The sequence below is a fragment of the Panthera pardus genome, unplaced genomic scaffold, assembly GCF_024362965.1.
Source record: "Panthera pardus isolate Hobbes unplaced genomic scaffold, ASM2436296v1 HiC_scaffold_1, whole genome shotgun sequence".
NCBI classification, from domain to species: domain Eukaryota; kingdom Metazoa; phylum Chordata; class Mammalia; order Carnivora; family Felidae; genus Panthera; species Panthera pardus.
Genome location: NW_026526654.1, coordinates 42,873,512 through 42,895,733, shown reverse-complemented (window position 1 = coordinate 42,895,733; position 22,222 = coordinate 42,873,512). Strand labels below are relative to the sequence as shown.

At 38.9% G+C, this 22,222-nt stretch overlaps 1 protein-coding gene across 9 annotated transcripts in view; it reads right to left on the bottom strand.

Moving 5' to 3' along the window:
* The window catches only part of KLF12 (KLF transcription factor 12), a 443,329-nt gene that overhangs the window by 281,789 nt on the left and 139,318 nt on the right, over window positions 1-22,222 (bottom strand). For all 9 annotated transcript variants that reach the window (XM_053898753.1, XM_019444195.2, XM_019444193.2 and 6 more), the window contains one exon: window positions 21,021-21,084. In XM_053898753.1, coding sequence (XP_053754728.1) covers window positions 21,021-21,053 — 33 coding nt within the window. In that variant the 5' untranslated portion in view covers window positions 21,054-21,084. The remainder of the gene's footprint in view (window positions 1-21,020; window positions 21,085-22,222) is intronic.

Sequence of the window (22,222 nt, the reverse complement as noted above, 5' to 3'; positions counted from 1 at the left end):
AGCTTCTGCACAGTGAAGGAAACAACAAAACTAAAAGGCAACTACGGAATGGGAGAACATACTTGCAAATGACATATCCGACAAGTGGTTAGTATCCATATAAATTTAGCAAAGTCACAGAATATAAAATCAATGCACAGAAATCTGCCGCATTTCTATACACCAATAACAAAGCAGCAGAAAAAAGAAATCAAGGAATCAATCCCATCTCCAACTGCACCAAAAACAATCAGACAACTAGAAATAAACTTAACCAAAGAGGTAAAAGATCTATACGCTGAAAACAATAGAATACTTATGAAAGAAACTGAAGAGCACACACACAAAGAAATGGAAAAGCATTCCATGCTCGTGGATTGGAAGAACAAACATTGTTAAAATGACTATACTACCCAAAACAAGCTACACATTTAATAAAATCCACATTAAAATACCACCAGCATTTTTACACAGCTAGAACAAGCAATCGTAAAATTTGTATGGAACCAAAAAAGACCCCAAAGAGCCAAAGCAATCCTGAAAAAGGAAAAAAAAAACAAAAACAAAAAACAAAAAACACCAAAACCTGGAAGCATCACAGTTCTGGACACTGAGCTGTATTACAATGCTGTAGTCATCAAGACAGTATGGTACTGGTGCAACAACAGACACATAGATCAATAGAACAGAACAGAAAACTCAGAAATGGACACACAAATCTATGGCCAACTAATCTTTGACAAAGCAGAAAAGAATATCCAATGGAAAACAGTCTCTTCAACAACTGGTGTTGGGAAAACTGGGCAGCAACACACAGAAGAATTAAAGTGAATCACTTTCTTGCACTATACACAAAAATAAATTCAAAATGGATGAAAGACCTAAATGTGAGACAGGAAACCATCAAAATCCTAGGGGAGAACATAAGCTGCACCCTCTTTGACCTTGGCCACGGCAGCTAATACACAAACATACACACACATACACACACAATAGAATATTACTCAGTCATCAAACAAAATGAAATCTTGCCATTTGCAATGGCATGGATGGAGCTAAAAGAATGTATTATGCTAAGTGAAATCAGTCAGAGAAAGACAAATACCATATGATTTCACTCATGTAGAATTTAAGAAAACAGATTAACGTTTGGGAGGGGGAAAAAAAGAGAGAGGGAAACAAACCATAAGAGACTCTTAAAGACAGAGAACAAACTGAGGACTGATGGAGGGAGGTGAATGGTGGATGGGCTAAATGGGTGATGGGTACTAAAGAGGACGCTTGTTATGTTGAGCACTGGGTGTTATACGTAAGTGATGAATCACTGAATTCTACTCCTGAAACCAATATTGCACTGTATGTTAACTAACTAGAATTTAAATAAAAATTAGAAAAGAAAAAAAAAGGTTAGTATCCAAAATACATAAAGAAAATAAAAAACTCTATGCCCCCCCAAAAAACCAAATAATCCAATTAAAAAATGGGTATAAAACATAAACAGACATTTCTCTGAAGAAGACATCCAGATGGCCAACACACACATGAAAAGATGTTTATCATCACTTATCATCAGGGAAATGCAAATCAAAACTACATCTGTCAGAATGGCTAAAATCAACAACACAAGAAACAACAGGTTTTGGCAAGGATGTGGAGAAAAAGGACCACTTGTGCACTGTTGGTGGGAATGCAAACTGGTGCAGCCACTGTATAAAACAGTTTGTAGGTTCCTCAAGAAATTAAAAATGGAACTACGCTGTGATACAGCAATCATAGCACTTGGTATTTACTGAAAGAATACCAAAACACAAATTCAAAGGGATACATGCACCCGATGTTTATAGCAGCCATTATTTACAATAGCCAAGATACAGAAACAGCCCAAGTGTCTATCAATTGACAAATGGATAAAGAAGATGTAGCATAAATATGCAACGGAATATTACTCAGTCATAAAAAAGAATGAAATCTTACTCTGACAGCTTCGAGCCTATCAATATAGCCCCGACTTCCTAAGTTTCCATCCTGGAACTCTCTCCTGAGCAACAGGCTCAAATACATCTGCTGGAAAATCCCCTTGGGTATCTCCTAGGAAATTCCAATCTCATGGGTTAAAAAGATCTCATTGTATTTTGCAAACTTGGTCTTCCTAGTAGCACCACCCCGCCGCCCCCAGTGGCCCAAGCTGCACCTTTATATCATTTCTTACGGCCTTATTTTCTTCAACACCATATATACTGAATAACTAAATCTTCATGACTTTATCTCCTAAATTTCCTTCAAGTCCATCCAGTTTCTCCATCCCCACAGACAAGCCTAGACCAACTTCAAGAGGGCATCATCATCAGCCCTTATCTGGTGGTTTTCCCTTATTTCTCACTCCAACCCATTGATCATACCCTCAGGAGTTCACTAAAATGCAAATCTGATCATGCCAATTTCTTCCGTAAACCTCTTCAAAAGTTCTTCTCTGTTTTCACAGTAAATGAGTTGAACCACATTCTTTATTTTCACTGGGAAGTCTTCACAATAATTACCCGAGTAAATCTAGGTCGAGTGCCCCTGCTCTGTGCTGTCACAGAACCACATACTTCTCTGACCAACAAAGCTCTTCTCACTCTGTATTGATAAATGCCTTTGTGTTGGTCCGCATTTACTACTAAACTCGGTGCCATCACATCCTACTCTCACCATATTCGCTGCTGGAAGACCAGAAAAACTGGCACTGTGCATGGCACACAGTGAATCATTAAAAAAAAAAAAAGAAAGAAAGAAAGTTTACAGATAGGACTGTTTAGAAAAGCTCTTTCACAGCATACCCATACAGTGTTAAGCTTATCCCCCCTAAAGCAGCAAGGATGAAAACTGTTTCAGAGAGTATCAATATACTTTAGAAAAATAAATAAATTCCACAGGTACGAACTTAGAAGCATGCCTATCACTTCAAGCCTGGTAAATGATCATTTCAAGGAAACAGTGGCTCAAGGTAGAAAATGGAGCTTCACACATTCTATCGCCTTTCACACCCATTCACCAATAGCCCTCAAGACTTCCAATGAAACAGAACTTTGCTCTATCTCCATCTCAGGTGTGACCACTCCAAGCCAAGCCACCACCATCTCATGCTGCCCTACAACAGCCTCACTGATTCGTTTTTTGCAACTTTCGAATTCATTTCCCATACAGAAGCCCATGTTATTTTTTCACAACTCTTGACCATGTGAATTTCCTGCTTGCAATCTTTCAAAGAATCTGCGGGCATTTAAAGTAAAACTGAATCACGTCCTTATAACGCTAAAAGTAACTAAGTGGTTGGAGTATGTATATTAAATTCCAACAAAAGAGGCATTCGGGCAAAATGGGTTATAAAAAAAAAAAAGAAAGATCACTACATAATGAGACACAGGGTCAGTTTTCTAGGAATATTACAATTCTAAATGAGTATTCACACCTACTTAACATAGTTTAAAATACATAAAGCCAAAATAAACAGAAATAACAAGAAACTGACAGAGCCATGATTTTCATTAGAGATTTCAACTGAATCTTTCACTCATGGGTAGATTAGCCAAGCAAAAGTCAGTAAGGTCAGAGAGATTTTGAGCAAAATAATTAAAAAGCTTTATCTACTGGACAAACATAAAATGATGTACCCAACAATAGGAAAACATACATTCTTTTCAAACACATACAAAGCATTTACAAAAAACTGTTCTTGAGTGAGGCCATATAGCAAGACCGTACAGAATTATGATCAAGTAAACAACATGCTATAAATACAACACAATGAAGTAACACTAAAAAAATAACTATGTAACTAGTAACTAAAAAATAACTATGAGTACATTTAGAAATTCAAACTTCTAAATAATTCATGATTCTAGAAGAAATTAGAATGGAATACAGAAAATAAATAGGACCAAATGATATAATGAAATTATACACTGAAATGTCTCAAGTATAAAAATGTTGAAAATTAATTAGCTCAGCAACTAAATCTGTAAGACAAGAATGTGAGAATAAACACAGAGAAATTTTAAGAAAAATAAAAACAAATAAAAAATTAACAAATTGTAGAACAAAAACACAATAGAAAGAAACAACAAATAAAAAGGAGCTCTTTCAAAAGCTGATAAATTCCTGGCAAGACTTATCAAAGGAAATAAAAAAAGAAGAAAGTAAAAATAATCATTGTGAAATAAATAAAATGAAAAGGGAGATAAAAGTACAGAAACAAGATTAAAAATATAATAGGGAGTGCCTGGGTGGTTCAGTAGATTGAGCATCCGATCTCAGCTCAGGTCATGATCCTGCAGTTTGTGAGTTCCAGCCCCAAACGGGGCTTGTTGCTGTCAACACAGGGCTCCCTTTGGAATCTCTGTTCCCCGCCCCCTGCCCCTACCCTGTTCATGCTCTCTCAAAAATAAATAAAACTTTAGTATTATTAGTAATATATAGATGGGGCACCTGGGTGGCTCAGTTGGTTAAGCATCTGACTTCGGCTCAGGTTATAATCTCACGGTTCTTGAGTTCAAGCCCTGCATCCGGCTCTATGCTGACAGCTCAGAGCCTGGAGCCTGTTTTGGATTCTACGACTTCCTTTCTCTCTGCCCCTCCCCTGCTCATACTCTCAAAATAAGTAAACATTAAAAAAAAAATTTGTGTGTGTGTATAATTAATGGACAACTGTGAACATCCTTGTTAGGGGCTTAGTTGTGTCCCCCCAAAATTCTCATGGTGAAGTCACAGTACCTCACAATGTGACTGTATTTGGAGACAGAACCTTTAAAGAGGTAATTAATGTAAAATGAGGTAAAATGGGTGAGTCCTAAGGCAACACGACTGATGTCCTTAGGAGACATTACGACACAGAGGTATATAAAGGAAAGATCCAATGAATAGTCCAGGGAGAAGGCGGCCAAGTATGAGTCTAGAAAAAAGGCCTCAGGAGAAATCAACTCCATCACACCTTATATGGGACTTCTAGCCCCCAGAGAAGAAAACACATTTCTGTTAAGGCCACTCAGTCTGTGCTATTTTGTTATGGCAGCTGTGGAAATTTAACAGGATCTTTACACCAATAAATTGGAGAAAAGAGAACTTTCATGTACTGTCAGCAGGACTTTGAGTGGGTACTGCCACCATGGAAAACAGTATGGAGGTTCCTCAAAAAATTAAAAATAGAAATACAATATGATGCATTAATTCCACTACTGAGTATGTAACCAATGAAAATGAAAACATTAATTCGAAAAGATGTATGCTAACCCCTGTGTTTACTGCAGCATTATTTACAATAGCCAAGATATGCAAGCAACCTAAGTGTCCATTGATAGATGAATGGATAAGATGTGGTATACGTACACAATGGAAAATTGTGCTGCCATAAAAAGGAGGAGATCCTGCCATTTGAGACAACATGAATGGACCTAGAGGGTACTACACTAAGTGAAATAATTCAGACTGAGAAAGACCCTATGACTTCACTCACATGCGGGGATAAAAAGAATAAACAGAAAGCAGAATTAGACCTATAGATGTAAAGAACAAACTGATGGTTGCCAGAAGCAGGGAGGTGACAGGATGGGCAAAATGGGTGAAGGGGAGAGGGAGATACTGGCTTCCAGTTATGGAATAAGTCACAGGAATAAAAGACACAGCACAAGGAATACAGTCCATGATACTGCAACAGTAATATACAGGGCCTGCACTTGTCGTGAGCATAACAATAACATACTGAGTTATTGAATCACTATGTTGTACACCTCAACCTAATGTCACTTTGTGTGTCAACTACACTTTTTCTAAAAAAAAAAAAGTAACAAAATGAGTATCAAAAAGGTGGAAAGAATAGAAATTCCTACTGCTAGAGAAGGGATAAAGTATGGTACATATATTTTTTTTTTTGAAGTAAAAAGAATCACTTTACTCAAATTTGAAGCTTTCATGATTTTTTCTTAAAATCTGGTGAAACTAATAAAACCTAGTGTTTTGGGTGCACATGTAAGAATGAAGATATATATATATATATATATTCTTACTGCATATATATGTAATATACAGCATATACACATTTTTGTAGGGATTTATAAATCCTGGAGGAAGAAGAAATTAAAATTTTCTCAAGGTATAAAGCGAAATTATTTTGGACCCTTGGAAAACTGTGTAACAAGGCTGCTGCTGAAGTCTCCATCACAGTTATTATTTCTCCTCAATCCAGGAATACCGAAGGTAGACCCAGGAAAGGAGGGAAGAAAGGCACCAGCTAGTCTTCCTTTTCCCTTCCTTGGTGGGCAATCAGCCATCTCTACTTGCTACACTTTTTACAGTTGCCTTCCAAACCCAGGATGTGGGCCTATCAAAATACATGTAAAGCCCCTGGTATAGGCATGACCTAGAAATGTGCAAAACTCTTCAACTGACAATGCTTCTGTATCATTCATATTAGAAATAGAGCCAGGGATGAAGATAATTCCCCAACTTTTGCCTTTTAGCTTCTTATAAGCCAGGTTTGGAAGGTGTGGTTGACTAAGGAAAAGACTGATGTCTTTGGTTTGCAAGCTTAAGATAAAATTCTTTTCAGCTGTGGAAATCAGTAATCTCACCAGTATGCATGCATGACTATCAAAACCAAAAATTTTGCATAGCATAAGCAAATCACAAAAGAACATAAATAGTATGTCACTACTTACACGCTGTTCCAAAACAAACAAAAGTAAACACTATATAGCTCATCAACATATACTTAATAATTGAAAAAAAGCAAAGAAATTATAGTACAAAATTCAGGATCATGTTCATGTCTAAGACTAAAACGAGTCTTTAAACATAGGGAACATTCTATTTCTCAAGTTGGGTTTCTCTTTGTTACATGTCTTATAAAATATATCGATTATGTATATAATTTTATATCTATCAAATACTTAATAACTTCAAGAAAGTATCTACCCTTACTTTTTCAACTAGAAAAAATTCTAAGTGATTAAATATGAATTTTCAAAATCACTGATTATGAAAAAAAATTGACACAGTTGGCTAGAATTTGCTTTATTAAGACTATATAGTCATCCTACAACACAAGCAATGGTTTTAACACAAGAATTGAAACTTACTGAAAGCATAAGAAGTAGAGGGTAGAAGAGAAATCCTCAGAACACTCAACTAATCAAACTAAAAGAAAAAAAGGTGTATTATCCAACAAATGGGCTATGTTGCTAGCTGCCTCAAGATAAAAGTATTGAGCTATCACAAATGCAGAGATTAATAATCATAAATATATTTAGTACAGAGGAGTAATATTTTTGTATTTTTATATTTAACCATAGCCTAAGCAGTGAATTCAGAATACCTCTACCGTAACATCAGTGTGATTACGAAAATCCTTCTCTTGCCATTTTCCAGTCTGTAAACCAGACCTTTTCCTCGGCCACCACTGACTAGAGACATGTTTCAGGTTTCGTGTGACCCATTTCTCAATTTTTCAGGATCCCCTCTGTCTTTCTCTTCCATCACACATGATCACAACTCTAACACTTTCTTCAAAGAAGGAAAAAAGTATCAGAGAAATCCATTCTCATGTTCCCTCTCACATTCTTTCTTCGGTTCTCATGCACACTCCACCCATCCGTTTATTTAGACATTCACTAAAAAGATATGTACCTGGTACCTTTGGCTTTAAATTCAGAAACGGGCAAAAGTACTTGCTTCAGCTGGATTTTTGAACCTGTGAATTGCAAATAACCATGTTCCCTTTCTGCCTTTCTTTCTCCCAAACCTCCCAGTCCATAATGGGCTAGGTAACCTTGAGCAAGTAACTTCATTTTTACTGATCTTTTTCCTCCTATGCGTTATCCAGTTGAATGAGATAATTCTTATAGTACCGTCCAACTCCAAATTTCTACATTTCCAAGATATATGTTTGAGATTTTCAGCATTACTTAAGAAGAAAAGCTAAAAGGAAGCTGCTGTTGATGCCAACAATATTATCATCTCCTTGAAGTACAGCCATGCCACCCTGGACTACTTAACAAGACTGAGATGACAGAAGAAGAATGACAATGAGCTAGCCCACTGGTCCCACCTCCCACCTGGTCAACATTATTTCAATGTGGAAAGAGCAACTGCTGGGGCTCTAGCTGTACCTCGATTCGACAGTTAAAGGCAAAGTACGGTTGAGATTCAATTTCTCACTCATAAAGCATTAGAGACTTTTCCACTATAATTAAATTCCTGCGTTACAACCACATGCATGGTTTCCAGCAGAACAAAAAACAAACAGCTTTTGTATAATTGATTAGAACCGGGGAAAAGGAGTTTGTCTCCCTCTTAGCCGCAACAGAAATCTCATAGCCTTTTCTGCCTCTTTGCCTCCCCTGGATTATGTGCGCCCAACTGGCCAGCAGTGGGCTGCACAACTGCCAAAGTGCATGCCAGCTCCACCCGCAAATATCTGACTGATATCCCAGTTTTCTTCAAACTCTGTGTGGAGAGAGGAGAGGTAAGGTGGGGCTGTGGTAATTATCCAGTTAGACAAGTGAGCATTTAAGATGCATTCAAGTCCTGGTGTGGAACCAGAACTTAGAAATGTAAATCTATCATTTAATTGCCTAAAAGGAAAAAAAAAAAAAAAAAGTGTTGCTTCCCTTCCTGTACCTGCAATCAGTCTCTTTTCTTCCCAAGCAGACAGCTTCACAAGGACCATCTCTACAATCATCTCCCTACTGGGGCCGTTCACTTTAAGCGGCACTTTTAGAAATGATGTACAAATAAATGTTACAATACAGAGTTTAGACTGATGCAGCCTTCCTACTAACTGCTGCGCAACTGTCCGTAAGTCCCTCAGCATTTCAGAGACAGATAAACGCTGTCACAGTCACCAATAACAAATCTGGCCAGCAGCCACACTCCCACCTCTTTCTACCACTTTCTCTGTCTTAGGATGAGGGTATGATGGGGAAGAAAGGAATTTCCAAGCACAAATATGATACATTCTACAGGTAACATTTTCTGTCCTTCCTATCTATAGTTTGGCAACATTAATCCCCAGAAGTGGTCGCCACTGGAAAAAACAGAGGCTACAATGGAAATAACCAGGTAAAATATCTTCATTCATAGGATCCTGATGTTTAAGAAATAGGAATTACATTTGCAATTCAGTGTAAAAGTAATCGAATGATTAAATTAAAATTTTTAAGTTGAAACTCAGAAAAATCTAGCAAGCGTCTACCCATAAACTAGAATCAATCTCTCCCTCCTTCCCTCTCTCTCTCTCTCTCTCTCTCTCTCTCTCACACACACACACACACACACACACACACACGCACACACACGGCATACATGTGTAAATATATAAACTGGTCTATCCCCACAAGTAACTGAACTTTTTTCAGCAATCTAATTGTTCTTATTCTCTGTTTAGAATTCTACTTCTGAATTCGCTCAAAGTCGCAAAATAGAGTCAGAGCCTTTCTGGGGTTATAGATGAAGTTCTAGGAATTTAAGGCAGGTCGTTTTCAAAAGCTTTTCTTTTTCTCTCTGAATCCAATCAGAGGCTAGTTCTCTACTTTCACTCACTTCATCAACTGCTCCTTTATTGTACAGGATTTGCTAGTCCTGTGCTAGGGCTCAACACAGACCTCCAGGAAATCTCACCAGGATATGAGAGGTGACAGGTGGGATGGAAACCACTTGCCAGGCCAGCTCTGTGGCGGAGAAGCTGCCTGGGGCACCACCAGCTTGCCTGTACTTCGGAAACGGCAGGCTGCAGCCCTTTGCCCTCCAACAACCCACACTGTATCTCCCTCCTGTATTATTAGTGCCTCCTGGTCTGAATTAACGCCCGCCTCCTTATTAACCGTCCCCAGACATGGTGACCGCCAGCTACTGCCCCCCCACCTAGCCTCTAACCTACCGCTGTACCTGGTATTTTTCATTCATACACTGAATACCAACTTTTCATATCACTCACACTCGCAATCTTGCTCCAACCTTCGGTACCTGGGTAAGCCCTTGATGTCAAGACAACTCACATGTTTCTACCAGGCAGACAAATAAATCAGCCCCCCGCCCCTTTTTTCTTGTGCTATGTTTTATCTTTCCTGCGCTCTCCACTGCAGCTCCCTGCAGCCTCAGGGCCCTGGCCTGAGCCCAATCAGTCTATCGCATTATAGACGGACGGTCAAAATCTAGCAGAGTCTCAGCCCCTAGTGACACTAACAACTGTGTCAAGGACCACACAAGGCCACAATTGATCCTGCACTCTTTCACCAGATGAGCGAATCTGGAGAACAGTGAGCCTGGGCAGATGGTTTTCCAGAGCAGATGAGCCTTCTCTGTGTGGGCCTTCATCTCCATGACAAGGCTGCATCCCAGGGACAGGGCTTCAGGTCCTCAGACGGAACCAGCAGGATCACAACGAGTGCAGAACTCAAAAGGTGTATGATCTATGATCTCCAGGTGGAGGGCAGGTGAGGAAGGAGACCAGCACGTGAGAAGGGAGAGAAGCAATGGGAGACAGCGGATCTGAATGGCCACAACTTAGCTGAGCTCGACGGGCACTTCCCAGCACTGCCTTCCCCCCACGATGCCCCAGCCCCTGGGTTATCAGGACGGCCTGCTGAGACACAGAAGGGAGACGTGCAGCGGCAGTCACATCCAGTTCACACGCAGAAGGTCAATACCGAGCTCCAGATGCAGGCACAACTCTCACACACGGTCGCTGGTGTGCTGCCGCACCTTGCGGGTCCAGGGCAAGTCTGCCCATATTGCCGCAGCTCCCGCAAGATCTCTCCATCAGCTCATCTGATTACCAGGCCATGATGTGTGTAACTCGGGGCGGGGTGCCAGCTTCTCCTCCAGTCTGCAGCATCCCCAAGGTTGGAAGCTTGTCCACAGTGAAGAATCTACGTGGGGTCTGCTCATCCTCCAGTGTGCCCTCACTCTCCTGCTCATCCTTCCTTCCTGCCCTGCAGACTCCAGGTCTATCACCAAATATACAGAAGCAACAGCAACCATATATATCATGCTTAACTAGTTGCTACAACTGGATGAGGTCAAATCCAGATGCTAAATCCCATATTCTGTACCATTCCCATGCCCCCATTTCCCTGATCAAACCATGACTGATACCGAATTTGGTACCAGAACTAATTCAGGAAAACAAAGCATGTTGAATGTTAACAATCAATGGACTTCCAAATTGGAATCTCTGTGAGTTCTACTTCCATTAGGCTGTAAGGTATCCTGACGGACTAAATTATGTATAAGACAAAGAACTGCACTCATTGTAGAGTCAATAATTATTCATGATTTTATTAAACAAAAGTCCCTTTAGAGAAGAGTGAGAAATTAATTCTTAGCTAACATCAGCTTAGGGGAGGGAAAAGAGGTTACTTTTTTTTTTAATGTACATATGTTGATAATATAAAATTAACCACATAGATATTACACTTCCATAAATGCTTTTAATAATCAATTGCTATGTTGCTTTAATACTATAACGTTCTCATTAAATCAACACTGCTTAACTAAAATGGTCATGTTTAAAAGATGCTCATATCATTTTTATGATCACTCTTGAAATTTTCTGGTAAAATATATCATATAATGACTTTGATAATGTACTCTAAATAGGATGACATAAAGCTGAGCAGAAAAATGACTATAATCGAGTGTCCAGAGAATGAAAATGTGTGAGCAAGTGAAAGCATGAAAGCAGATGAGGCAAGAGAGAGACAGAGGAGAAGGAAAGAGAAAATTATTTGGACACAAAAATGAGCTTCAACAGATTCTAGCCGAAATATTTAATGACATCACTGAATATCACATTTACCATGAACTGCAAGAGGAAACTGTACAGGGCACTTTTATGCTCAGCCAAAGAAAAGAAAATATACTTCGTATTTACTGTGAATTTTTTTTTAAATATAAGATTGTAACTTTTTCTTGGTTGCGCCTATTTCCTCCAGCCAACGTGACACCGTCATTCAAAGCCAAACGTCGCTTCATATGCGAACCCATCCATGGCCCACATCAACTCTGTTTCATGAGATATATTATAGTATTAATCACATCAAATTGTAGTAACTTATTCTGCCTGTCCCTGAGATGACGAAGACTTGAGGTCAGAGTCTAAATTTAATTTGAATGTGCAGCCCCATGTCTAGCAAATAATAAATGCTAAATATAGGTCTGCTGGATTAATCACACTGCGGGATAGGTGTGATGATTAATTTTGTTCAACCTGACTGGGCCACAGGGTGCCCACGTTAAACATGATTTCTAGTGTGTCTGTAAGGGTGTTTCTGGAGGAGATCAGCGTTTGAATTGGTGAACTTAGTAAGTAGCCTGCCCTCCCCAATGTGGGTGGGTATCACCCAATCGGTTGAGGACCCAGAGAGATCAAAAAGTGAAGGAAGAGACGAGCCAGTCCTTGCACACTTAAGCAAGGACATCAGCCTTCAGTCTTTGGACCTGGATTTTTATACCGTTGGCTCCCCTGCTTCTCAGGTCCTTGGACTCAGACTGGAATTGTACACTGGGTTTCCAGGGTCTCCAGCTTATGGATGGCAGATCATGGGACTTCTCCGTCTCCATAATCACATGAATCAATTCCTTATAATAAATCATATCTATCATCCAGGATATATACACCTCCTGTTGGTTCTGTTTCTCTGGAGAACCCTGATTAATAGGAGAGGAGGTGTTGGCATTCTATGCATGAACCAACCACCACAGCATATCCAATGTCTTCAGGAATTTTATTTCCTCCAAGAAAAAGCCCAAGGTATCTATTCCTTATCAACAGAGAGGAATAATTTGGAAGTCCTCAGTCAAACCCCAAAACCAGAAGCTGACAATATTAAGTAGGACACCCAGTACCCCCCAGGTGTGCTGCTACATCCCAACAGATCTTCAGTCAAAGGAAAAAATATATACAAATACTGGCCTGAGTAGCAAATTTTCCGAAATACAATTAACATGGCTTAAAATAATAAAAACAGCCATTTTAATGGGCACTTAGTAATTGCCAAGCAATATGCAAACACATTTAACCTTCTCATTTAACCCTCACAAGAATTTTCTCCTTTAGCCTTCACAACCAGTTTGCAGAGAAGGCATGACTATCATCATTTCCACATCACAGACAGGACAATCAAGAATAGAAGCCAGGTGAATCCCTGACACAGCCACAGTGAAAAACCAGGAGGCTTGAGGACACAGCCAAGCTCTTAAACTCTACGGCATCTAACTATTACTTACTGATGGGGCGCCTGGGTGGCTCAGTCATTTAAGCGGCCAGCTTCGGCTCAGGTCATGATCTCATGGTTCCCGGGTTCAAATCCTGCATTGGGCTCTGTGCTGACAGCTTGGAGCCTGGAGCCTGCTTCGGATTCTGTGTCTCCCTCTCTCTCTGCCCCTCTCCCACTCATTGTGTGTGTCTCTCTCTCTCAAAAATAAATAAACATTAAAAAATAAAAATAAAAAATAAACGATTTCTTACTAGAAACGGCAATGTTAAGGATTTTTTATACCCTTCCTTTAACACTCACTGAAAAATTTTAAAGCAAATTTAGAAAAAATGAAAAAAGAAACTCCACCTTCTGTGAGAGCAAAAACAGTCAGAAACCCAGACTGACAAATAAAGCACAGCTATCAAAGACTGTGAAATCTGGGAAGCTCCTGGGAACTGACAGACACCTCCTCAGACCTCGAGCAAAACAGAGAATTTCCTAAAGGTAAAAATCACAGTTATGACCGGCCTATCCAGTGAAAGTAGAGACAGTCGTACTAAAAGAGCAAATACACAGACACAGCATTATCTTTTTTCCACCAAGTCCAGCTCGGTCATGAAGTGAGTCCACTTGAAATGGAAAGGCAGTCAGGAGTCTTTATCTCAAGAGTCCTTTACTGTATGATGGAAACAGGGATGACTCTGGAAATGACAGCTTTATTTAAAGAGTATATGAAATAACAAAGTCAAGTCAAAGATCTGGACTCCTCTGGCTCATACCCAAACTATTGGTGACCTTGCCCATGACACTACCTGCAACAGTAGCAAATACTGGCCCCATTCAAAGATGGGTAATGACCACAGGCCACAAGGGAACTGTGCATAAAAGCAGCAAATGTCAAAAGCAAAAGAGAAATATAAGTAAAAAGCCAGTGAAGGACAAACATCAACAGGAGGAATTACCCAAGGAAACAGATGAAGAATTTGGACAAATAACACTCCATGAAATAATAATAATAAAAAAAAAATGTTCAAGAAGAAGTACAAGGGTTAGAATGATAAAATACAACTAAAACAGATGAAAATCAGCTGATAGCTATAAAATGCTAAGAGATGATACTATAGAGATGCTGTTTAAAAAGCCACCTCAGGAACTAAACATTAATGAAGAATTTGAATGCATTATAAGAAGAAAGGATCCTGGGAAAACACAGTAAGTGAAATCAAAAAGTTAAAGATGAAGAGGTGCCTAGGAGGCTCAGTCAATTGAACATCTCACTCTTGATTTTGGCTCAGGTCAAGGTCATGGTCTCGGGGATCGCACCCCACATCAGGCTCTGCATTGACTGTGCAGAGTCTGCTTGGGGTTCTCTCTCTCCCTCTCTCTTTCTGCCCCTCCCTGCCTCTCTCTCTCTCTCTCTCTCTCTCTCTCAAAATAAATAAATAAGCTATAATATCTATCTATATATATATATATATAAATACACACACACATATATATATTTTTTAATATAAAGTTAAAGATGAAAACTACAGATATGAAAAACCAAGGAGAAACATTTTATGTATTTTCAGGATTACCAAAGAGGAGAACAAAACAAAAAGAAAATATATTTTAAATATAATTTAAAAGTCTGAAGATATAAAAAGAGACTGTTTCTCAGAGTTTAATGTTAGGATCCAGGAAAAACCGACACAGAATCATAAAAGCTAAGACAAAATCGATGAAGTTACTGAACTTTCTAGCAAACTAAAAATAGTCCATAGACGTCTGAACAAAACCAAAACAAGAACAAGTAAGATGTCAGTTTGCTCCAGTCTTCACGGTGACACCAAATGCCAGATAGAAATGTTTCCATATTTCTGAGAAAAATAAGAATTAAGACTAAATAGCTTTGATAATTATGGTTCATAATCCCTAATAATAAAGAAATAAATAGTAATAACCTTAATCTTAAAAGGGTAGTCAAACAAGAGGAGAGAAAAAGGGTGTAGAAAGTAATGTCATCAATTCTCCCATTTTTTTCCTAGCAAAAAGTCAAACGATGCTATTTAAAGTTAAATTCAGTCATTTAAAAAAACAAAAAAACAAAAACCCAGAACTGAAAGGGGTTTTATCCCCTTAACTTTTTTGTTAATTGAAGCATAGCTGACATACATATTAGCTTCAGGTATACAACATATTGATCAGACAACTCCATTCTATTCATTACTCAGTGCTCACCGTGATAAGCATAGTTAACACCTGTCTCTATATAATGTTATTACAATATTATTGTCTATATTCCCTGCACTGTACTTTTCATCTCCATGACTTAACTTATAACTGGAAGTTTGTACCTCTTAATCCCCGTCATCTATTTCACTCATCCCCCCCTCAACCACCTTTCCTCCAGCAAACACCAGTTTGTTCTCTATATTTAAGAGTCTAGAGGTGCCTGGGTGGCTCAGCTGATTAAGCTTCTGACTCTTGATTTCGGCTCAGGTCATGATCCCAGGGCATGGAATCAAGTCCTGTATGAGCACGGAGCCTACTTAAGATTCTCTCTCCCTCTGCCCCTAATCCTCCCCCTGCTTGTGCAAGCGTGTGTGCGCTCTCTCAATAAAATTTTTTTTTAAAAAGTTCGTCAAGTAATAGCATCACATTGGTGAAAGGACACTATTTTGAAATTAATAAGTTCCTTCAGTTTAGGTTCAGTTTCTATGGTGCAGTCACTCTGGAAAATACTGTGGAAGTTCCTCAAAAAAATTAAAAATAGTTCTATGCTATGACCTAGCAATAGCACTGCTAGGAATTTACCCAAGGGATACAGGAGTGCTGATGCATAGGGGCACTTGTACCCCAATGTTTATAGTAGCCAAATTTCAACAATAGCCAAATTTCAACAATAGCCAAAACACAGTGGCCACTTTCAACAATAGCCAAATTGTGGAAAGAGCCTAAATGTCCATCAACTGACAAATGGATAAAGAAGATGTGGTTTATATATACAATGGAATACTACTTGGCAATGAAATCTGGCCATTTGTAGCAACGTAGATGGAACTGTAGAGTGTTATGCTAAGTGAAATAAATCAGGCAGAGAAAGACAAATATCATGTTTTTACACTTATGTGAATCTTGAGAAACTTAATAGAGGACCAGGGGGGAGCGGAAGGGAAAAAAAAAAAGTTAGAGAGGGAAGGAGGCAAACCATAAGAGACTCTTGAATACTGAGAACAAACTGAGGGTTGATGGGGGGTGAGGGGAGAGGGGAAAGTGGGTGATGGCCATCCAGGGCATTTATTGGGATGAGCACTGGGTATTGTATGGAAACCAATTTGACAATAAATTATATATATGTATGTATGTATGTATATATATATACATATACACACACAATAAATAAAATAAATTCAGTTTCTATTTCTTCTACTATATCAGAAGCAGCCTGAAAAAATAACTCATTAGAAAGACCAAGAATAAATACCATATTTTTTGTAAAACCAACTCTTGTATTTACTTTTACTTGTATATATGCACACAGAGAAGTAAATAATGTTCGCCATATGTTAAAAGGTATGAGGCAAGGAGATGATGGGGCTCTGCCTGCTTTAATGTTTTAAAAATGAGCAATGCATGGTCTTTTCAAATCATAAAGCCATTATTCTACTTCAATAATCGCATGATATTTCTCCCATCCTTGTATATCATTTTGTTCTCATTTCCCAGATAAGAGAAATTAAACATGCAAAGGTGAAAGGATTTGATGAAACAGTGACCCAATTCAGGATGATATTTTAATAAATATGTGATATACCTAATAGTTTTGATCATTATCAAATCTACTGATTTGGCTCAATAAGAGGAAGAACTTGTAATATAATTATATATGTCTGGAAATAGATTAACTGCTTCATACAGGAAATTCCAAAGTGTGCTCAATGTGAGGTTGAAGTAACCAACCAACTCTTCTAGAAGGTGATCACACACCAGTCACACGTTAAGAGTTAGTGAGCTTTGAGGGCACTTCAGTTCTGAAAATGTTTGCCTTTGTGGTGCGATGTCATACAACAAAGCTGTGAACCTCTGTCTTCTGCTACAGAAATTATAGTATCAGTATCACACTCACATTTACAACTCTATCCTTTAAATCATTTTCACGAATATGTCATACTTAGGTACCCCCCATAACAACTCTTGACATAGGACACGTGTTCTTAGTTCCAGTATGCAGTTGAGAAAATTAAAATTCAGAAAGACGTCACTGGTCCATGATCATACACACAGATCACTGCAGAGCCAAGACTTGCTTTTCTTTGTTTTGTTTGTTTATTTTATTCCACGTTTATTGCCCAGGCAGCCACTCTACATACACATAGAGGAGCCCAGCGCTGACCACGTGTTTGCATTTACATTACCTGGAGCTTTCTGAGCAACTATGCCTACTTAGTTCAACAGGGAATAAAGACTAGGTTGTTGCTATCTCTTCTATCCTGTGTGAGGAAAGAGCCTCGGAACGTCACAGAAAAGAAATTTAAAACAACCACGCTACGTACGCCCATCACTACGTTATAAACTTTTTTTTTTTTTTGTAGGAAATTAAAGCTTTCTCAGAAAAGCTTGCTATTGTCCTCACAGTTTCCAAATATAAGAAGTAAAAGTCATCCACTACAAATGCTGGATGGTTTAAGCAGCTGTTCATCAGAGGTAGGCACAGAGCAAAAGTTTTACTGTGAACTCTGATGAGCTGGGCTAACGTATATGCATGAGTGTTTTGGACACCTGCTCTACGCCAGCAGCTGAGAAGCACTTGGTAAACATATTGAAGCGGCTGGAAAACAAATGGAGCAGTGCCAGGTTTGTGGAGATGGGTCCACAAACAAGCCACCTCATTCACAAGGACAGCAACTGCTGAAATACATTCAAGAGCACATATACCATATTTTATGCCAATACTGGTGAGCAGGAAATAATGGAGGATGAGATCTTTTCTGAATTTATTTGAAGTTTAATAATGACAGACGGTAAGGGGACAAAACCAAGTGCAATGAAACTGAATAAAGGAACTTAAAAACTGAGTAAAGGAAAAAACTTCATGCAAATATATCTATTTTCTAAGGACAGAGAAGATCTTCATCTGTTCCTGGAAATAAAACTCTCGGTGTGGCCGCAAAAGGAATTCTGCAAATGCTATTTAGGCCATTTAAATATTAGAACCTAGGCAGAAAGGCACAACATGATATTCTGTGGCTCTTGGCAAGATTTTATCACCACTGGCAAACCAGAAATGTACTATATAGTTTTAAGAGCCACATTCAAATCTCTTTTCAATTATTAGACAGTGGCGATGTTTCTTCCACAGCGGACATTTTAAAACTTCCTCTTAATAGTGACCTTGTCAATACACCTAAAGTATATAAAAATTTTCAAACTCTGCAATTTTCTCCCAGAATTTTTTCCCAGAATCTCCCAAATCCCAGGCTTTGTTAAAACTAACAGCATCCGATTTAAGCAGGCTTAAAAAGAAGCACCAATGTATTCTCCGTTCTAAGGCATCTATAACTGAAAATACAGATCAAAAATATGAAAAACAGTAATAAGAAAAAAATAATCCTTGGGGCACCTGGGTGGCTTAGTAGGCAAGTGTCTGTCTGGCTCTTGATTTCAGCTCAGGTCATGATCTCACAGTTTTGTGAGTTTGAGCCCCGCACAGGCTCTGCACTGACAGCTCAGAGGCTGCTTGAGATTCTCCCTCTTTCCCTGCCCCTCCCTCGCTTGCATTCTGTCTCTCTCAAAATAAATAAATAAACTTAAAAAAAAAAAAAAAAGAATTCTTTGTGACAAACACATTAAGTGAAATACTCATTGCTCCCTCCCCTATACAGACTTTTGAATAAGACTTTTATAAGCTAAGAGGCACAATCATTTAGAATGAATCACATAAGTTATAGTCAATCAAGATGATATTTTCAGAGTTTATCCTCAGGGTAAGTAGCAACACAATGATTCTCTTTGCCATCATCTTTAGTTGTCATAAAATTAGTTACAGAACAATGACACTGTCAAAATGTATAAACTCACAAAGTTAATACTGATCCATTCAAACATAAAAATTTAATAACCATCAAATGAAAACATAAAGTGATAGGATATCAACATCATATAAAAGGGATAAATACATCTGGCATGATAATGAGTGAAGAAGGTTTCCATGTTTACATAGGGATGAGACAGGACAATTTAAAGTTACTACCTCTGCCCCACTGGTCTTAAGGAGCACATAATATTAACTTTACGAATGGAATTGTCAATGGGGTGCTGGTGTTAGTTGATGCCCAGCTCAAGAGTACCAATTGTTAGGGGCGCCTGGGTGGCTCAGTTGGTCAGGCAGCTGACTTCAGCTCAGGGCATGATCTCACGGTCTGTGAGTTTGAGCCCCGTGTCGGGGTCTGTGCTGACAGCTCAGAGCCTGGAGCCTGCTTCGGATTCTGTGTCTCCCTCTCTCTCTGCTCCTCCCCTGCTTGTGCTCTATCTCTCTCTGTCTCTCAAAAATAAATAAATGTTAAGAAAACATTTTTTAAAAAAAGAGTACCAACTGTTAAATTTTAAGGATCCTTGCAGGCTGGTTATTAAAATCACTGAAACCAGCCACAATGGGAATTGACAAGCACTACAGATTGGACCTCCACACCCCACCACCCAGAGCCCCTTTAACAGAACCTCACTGATCCACACAGAAATAAATACACAGTACGATTAATTCTCACAAAGTAAATTCTCCCATGTAGGCAATACTAGAGTCAAGAAAAAGAACATCACCATAAAACCAGAAGTCTCCCTTGTATCATCCGTGAATCAATACTCCCTCTAGGTGTCTGCAAATCTTCCAGATACAAATACTAGAAAGGAGTAATTTTAGCAACGACGAGGGAAGAAGAGAACATTAAACGAAACATATAACCTGGAAAATCATTTGGAAGCAACTGTGAGGGTGGGCTGGCAGAAAAAGACATGGCATGATGTACACAGACTTGACAAGAGCAGGAGCAGTGGAGAAAGGAAAATATGAAACTGCAGGTGTTGTGCAGCTATCCAAGGGTTATGAGACACATGTCTGTGTACCAAACCTGTTCAGTATAAAAACCTTACGAAATGGAGATCGTTGAACATACTGTACTTTTCTTTGTATCACCTATGATTTTTATATTATAACTAGCATGAAGTCTGAGAAAAGCTCAAATAAATGCCACACAAAAAGTGATGGCCAGCAGTTGATTACTGTTGAAATTCACAAGATTTTTTCTTTCCCCTCTAGTTTAGTGTGGCACCTGTCTATAAGGAACCAAAGTGAGAAGACTTTCCTAATCATCCCCCTCCTCTGAGCAAAGCTGATGGGCTGGCAAGAGGACAACATTTGACAGCAATCAATACTATGTCACATGGTGCTGGTATCAGGATTACGCTCATAGGAACCAATGTATGTTACACAGACTCTGGCTTCTTTGGTTTTTCTCTGTCCCAGTGAGGAGTTGTATTCAGTGGTCCTCCATTTCTTAATATTCATCAACAAGCTGACTCACTAATTCCAGCTTAAGTCCTAGAAACTGATGACAGCCACACTTGCACAAAAGAGGGTTGCCTCCTTACAAAGGTCTTAATATTTAAGGGTTTAAAAATTAAAAATTACACTTTACAGACAGATGTATGGATCAGAGTATTGACCTCTGTCTCCTACACAGACGCAGAAGTGCTCTAATGAGAATCACTGCCACAAAGTAATGTGCAACAGAAGATTTTCACCAGAGTTAGAAAATGTGACCAACCAACCTTTATTGTTTTCCTCTTCATATGGGTATTCATTCATCCATTTGTCTCCAGAGTCACATTGATCCTGCAAGAAGAACACAGAAACAAATCATGAGTAAGTTCCACATGTTGAGGACATCCTTCCACTGGGGGTGAAACACTTATTCTGCAATTCTTTACACTCTTGATTAGTGAATGACGTCATGAAAACATAAGTGAAGAATATTTTTGTCTTTAGTTGTCTTCTGCTTGCTCTTTACCAGCCATGTAAAGGGCAAAGTGGAGAGATGAGGGGATAGGAGCGGGACCTCCAACTATGACAGCTCCTGGGCACAAGATAATGAAGATCTGGATAAAGATAAGAAAGGAAGGGAAGAAAAAGAAAGGGAGGTGACAGAGACAGAAAGGTGAGGAGAAAATGGCAGGAATCGGTGTAAAAGCAAATTTCATATATGAAAGAAGTCACAAATACTCCCCACTGGAGTACTTTGCTCCCTTATTCTTAGCAATCAAGAGATTTCTAAAGTAATGCTGTTTTCCAGAGGAAATGATCTTTTTTTTTTTTTTTTCCTCTTTACAGTTGGTATAAATATGCAGCATAATTAATATGAATACTTTCTGGTGCCTTCATGTTGGTTAATACCCAAGTAACTTTTTAAAAACTGATCTGATACATGCTGCTTCTTAAAAGCTCCCATACCCCCAGGATCATGTGGATCTCACCAAATATAATTCAGTATCGCTGGATTAGAAGGTTCTGATTACAATAAACCGTTTGCGCCACTTGGAGGTATCTCGAAAGTCCTATTTATTTTCACTCAGCATTATGTAACATGCTTCAGAATTTCCATTTCATGAGGCAAATTTTCACTGGCATTCCGTTAAGCCAGCTTAGTAGGCATAGTTGACTTTTTTTTTCTTCATTCGGAATTATACTCAAGAGGGGCCACGTCTTCCTGTTCTTACCTGCACCCATTCCGTGCCAGTGTGTAATCAGTGTAGCCCTGGGCCAAGCTTCCTTTGCATGTAATTTCATACATTTGAACAGAAAAGGGGTTCACTCACTCATAGGGCCTTAAATGAAATGTGGCACAACTCTATGGGCTTGGTCTGTAAGGGGACTGGCCTTTAATTTTATTCCAGTTTTAAATCAATCAATCAATTTCTCTCCCCCCATCCGCTCTCTTCCTCCCCACTTCTGTGTGTGTGCTTATATTTATATT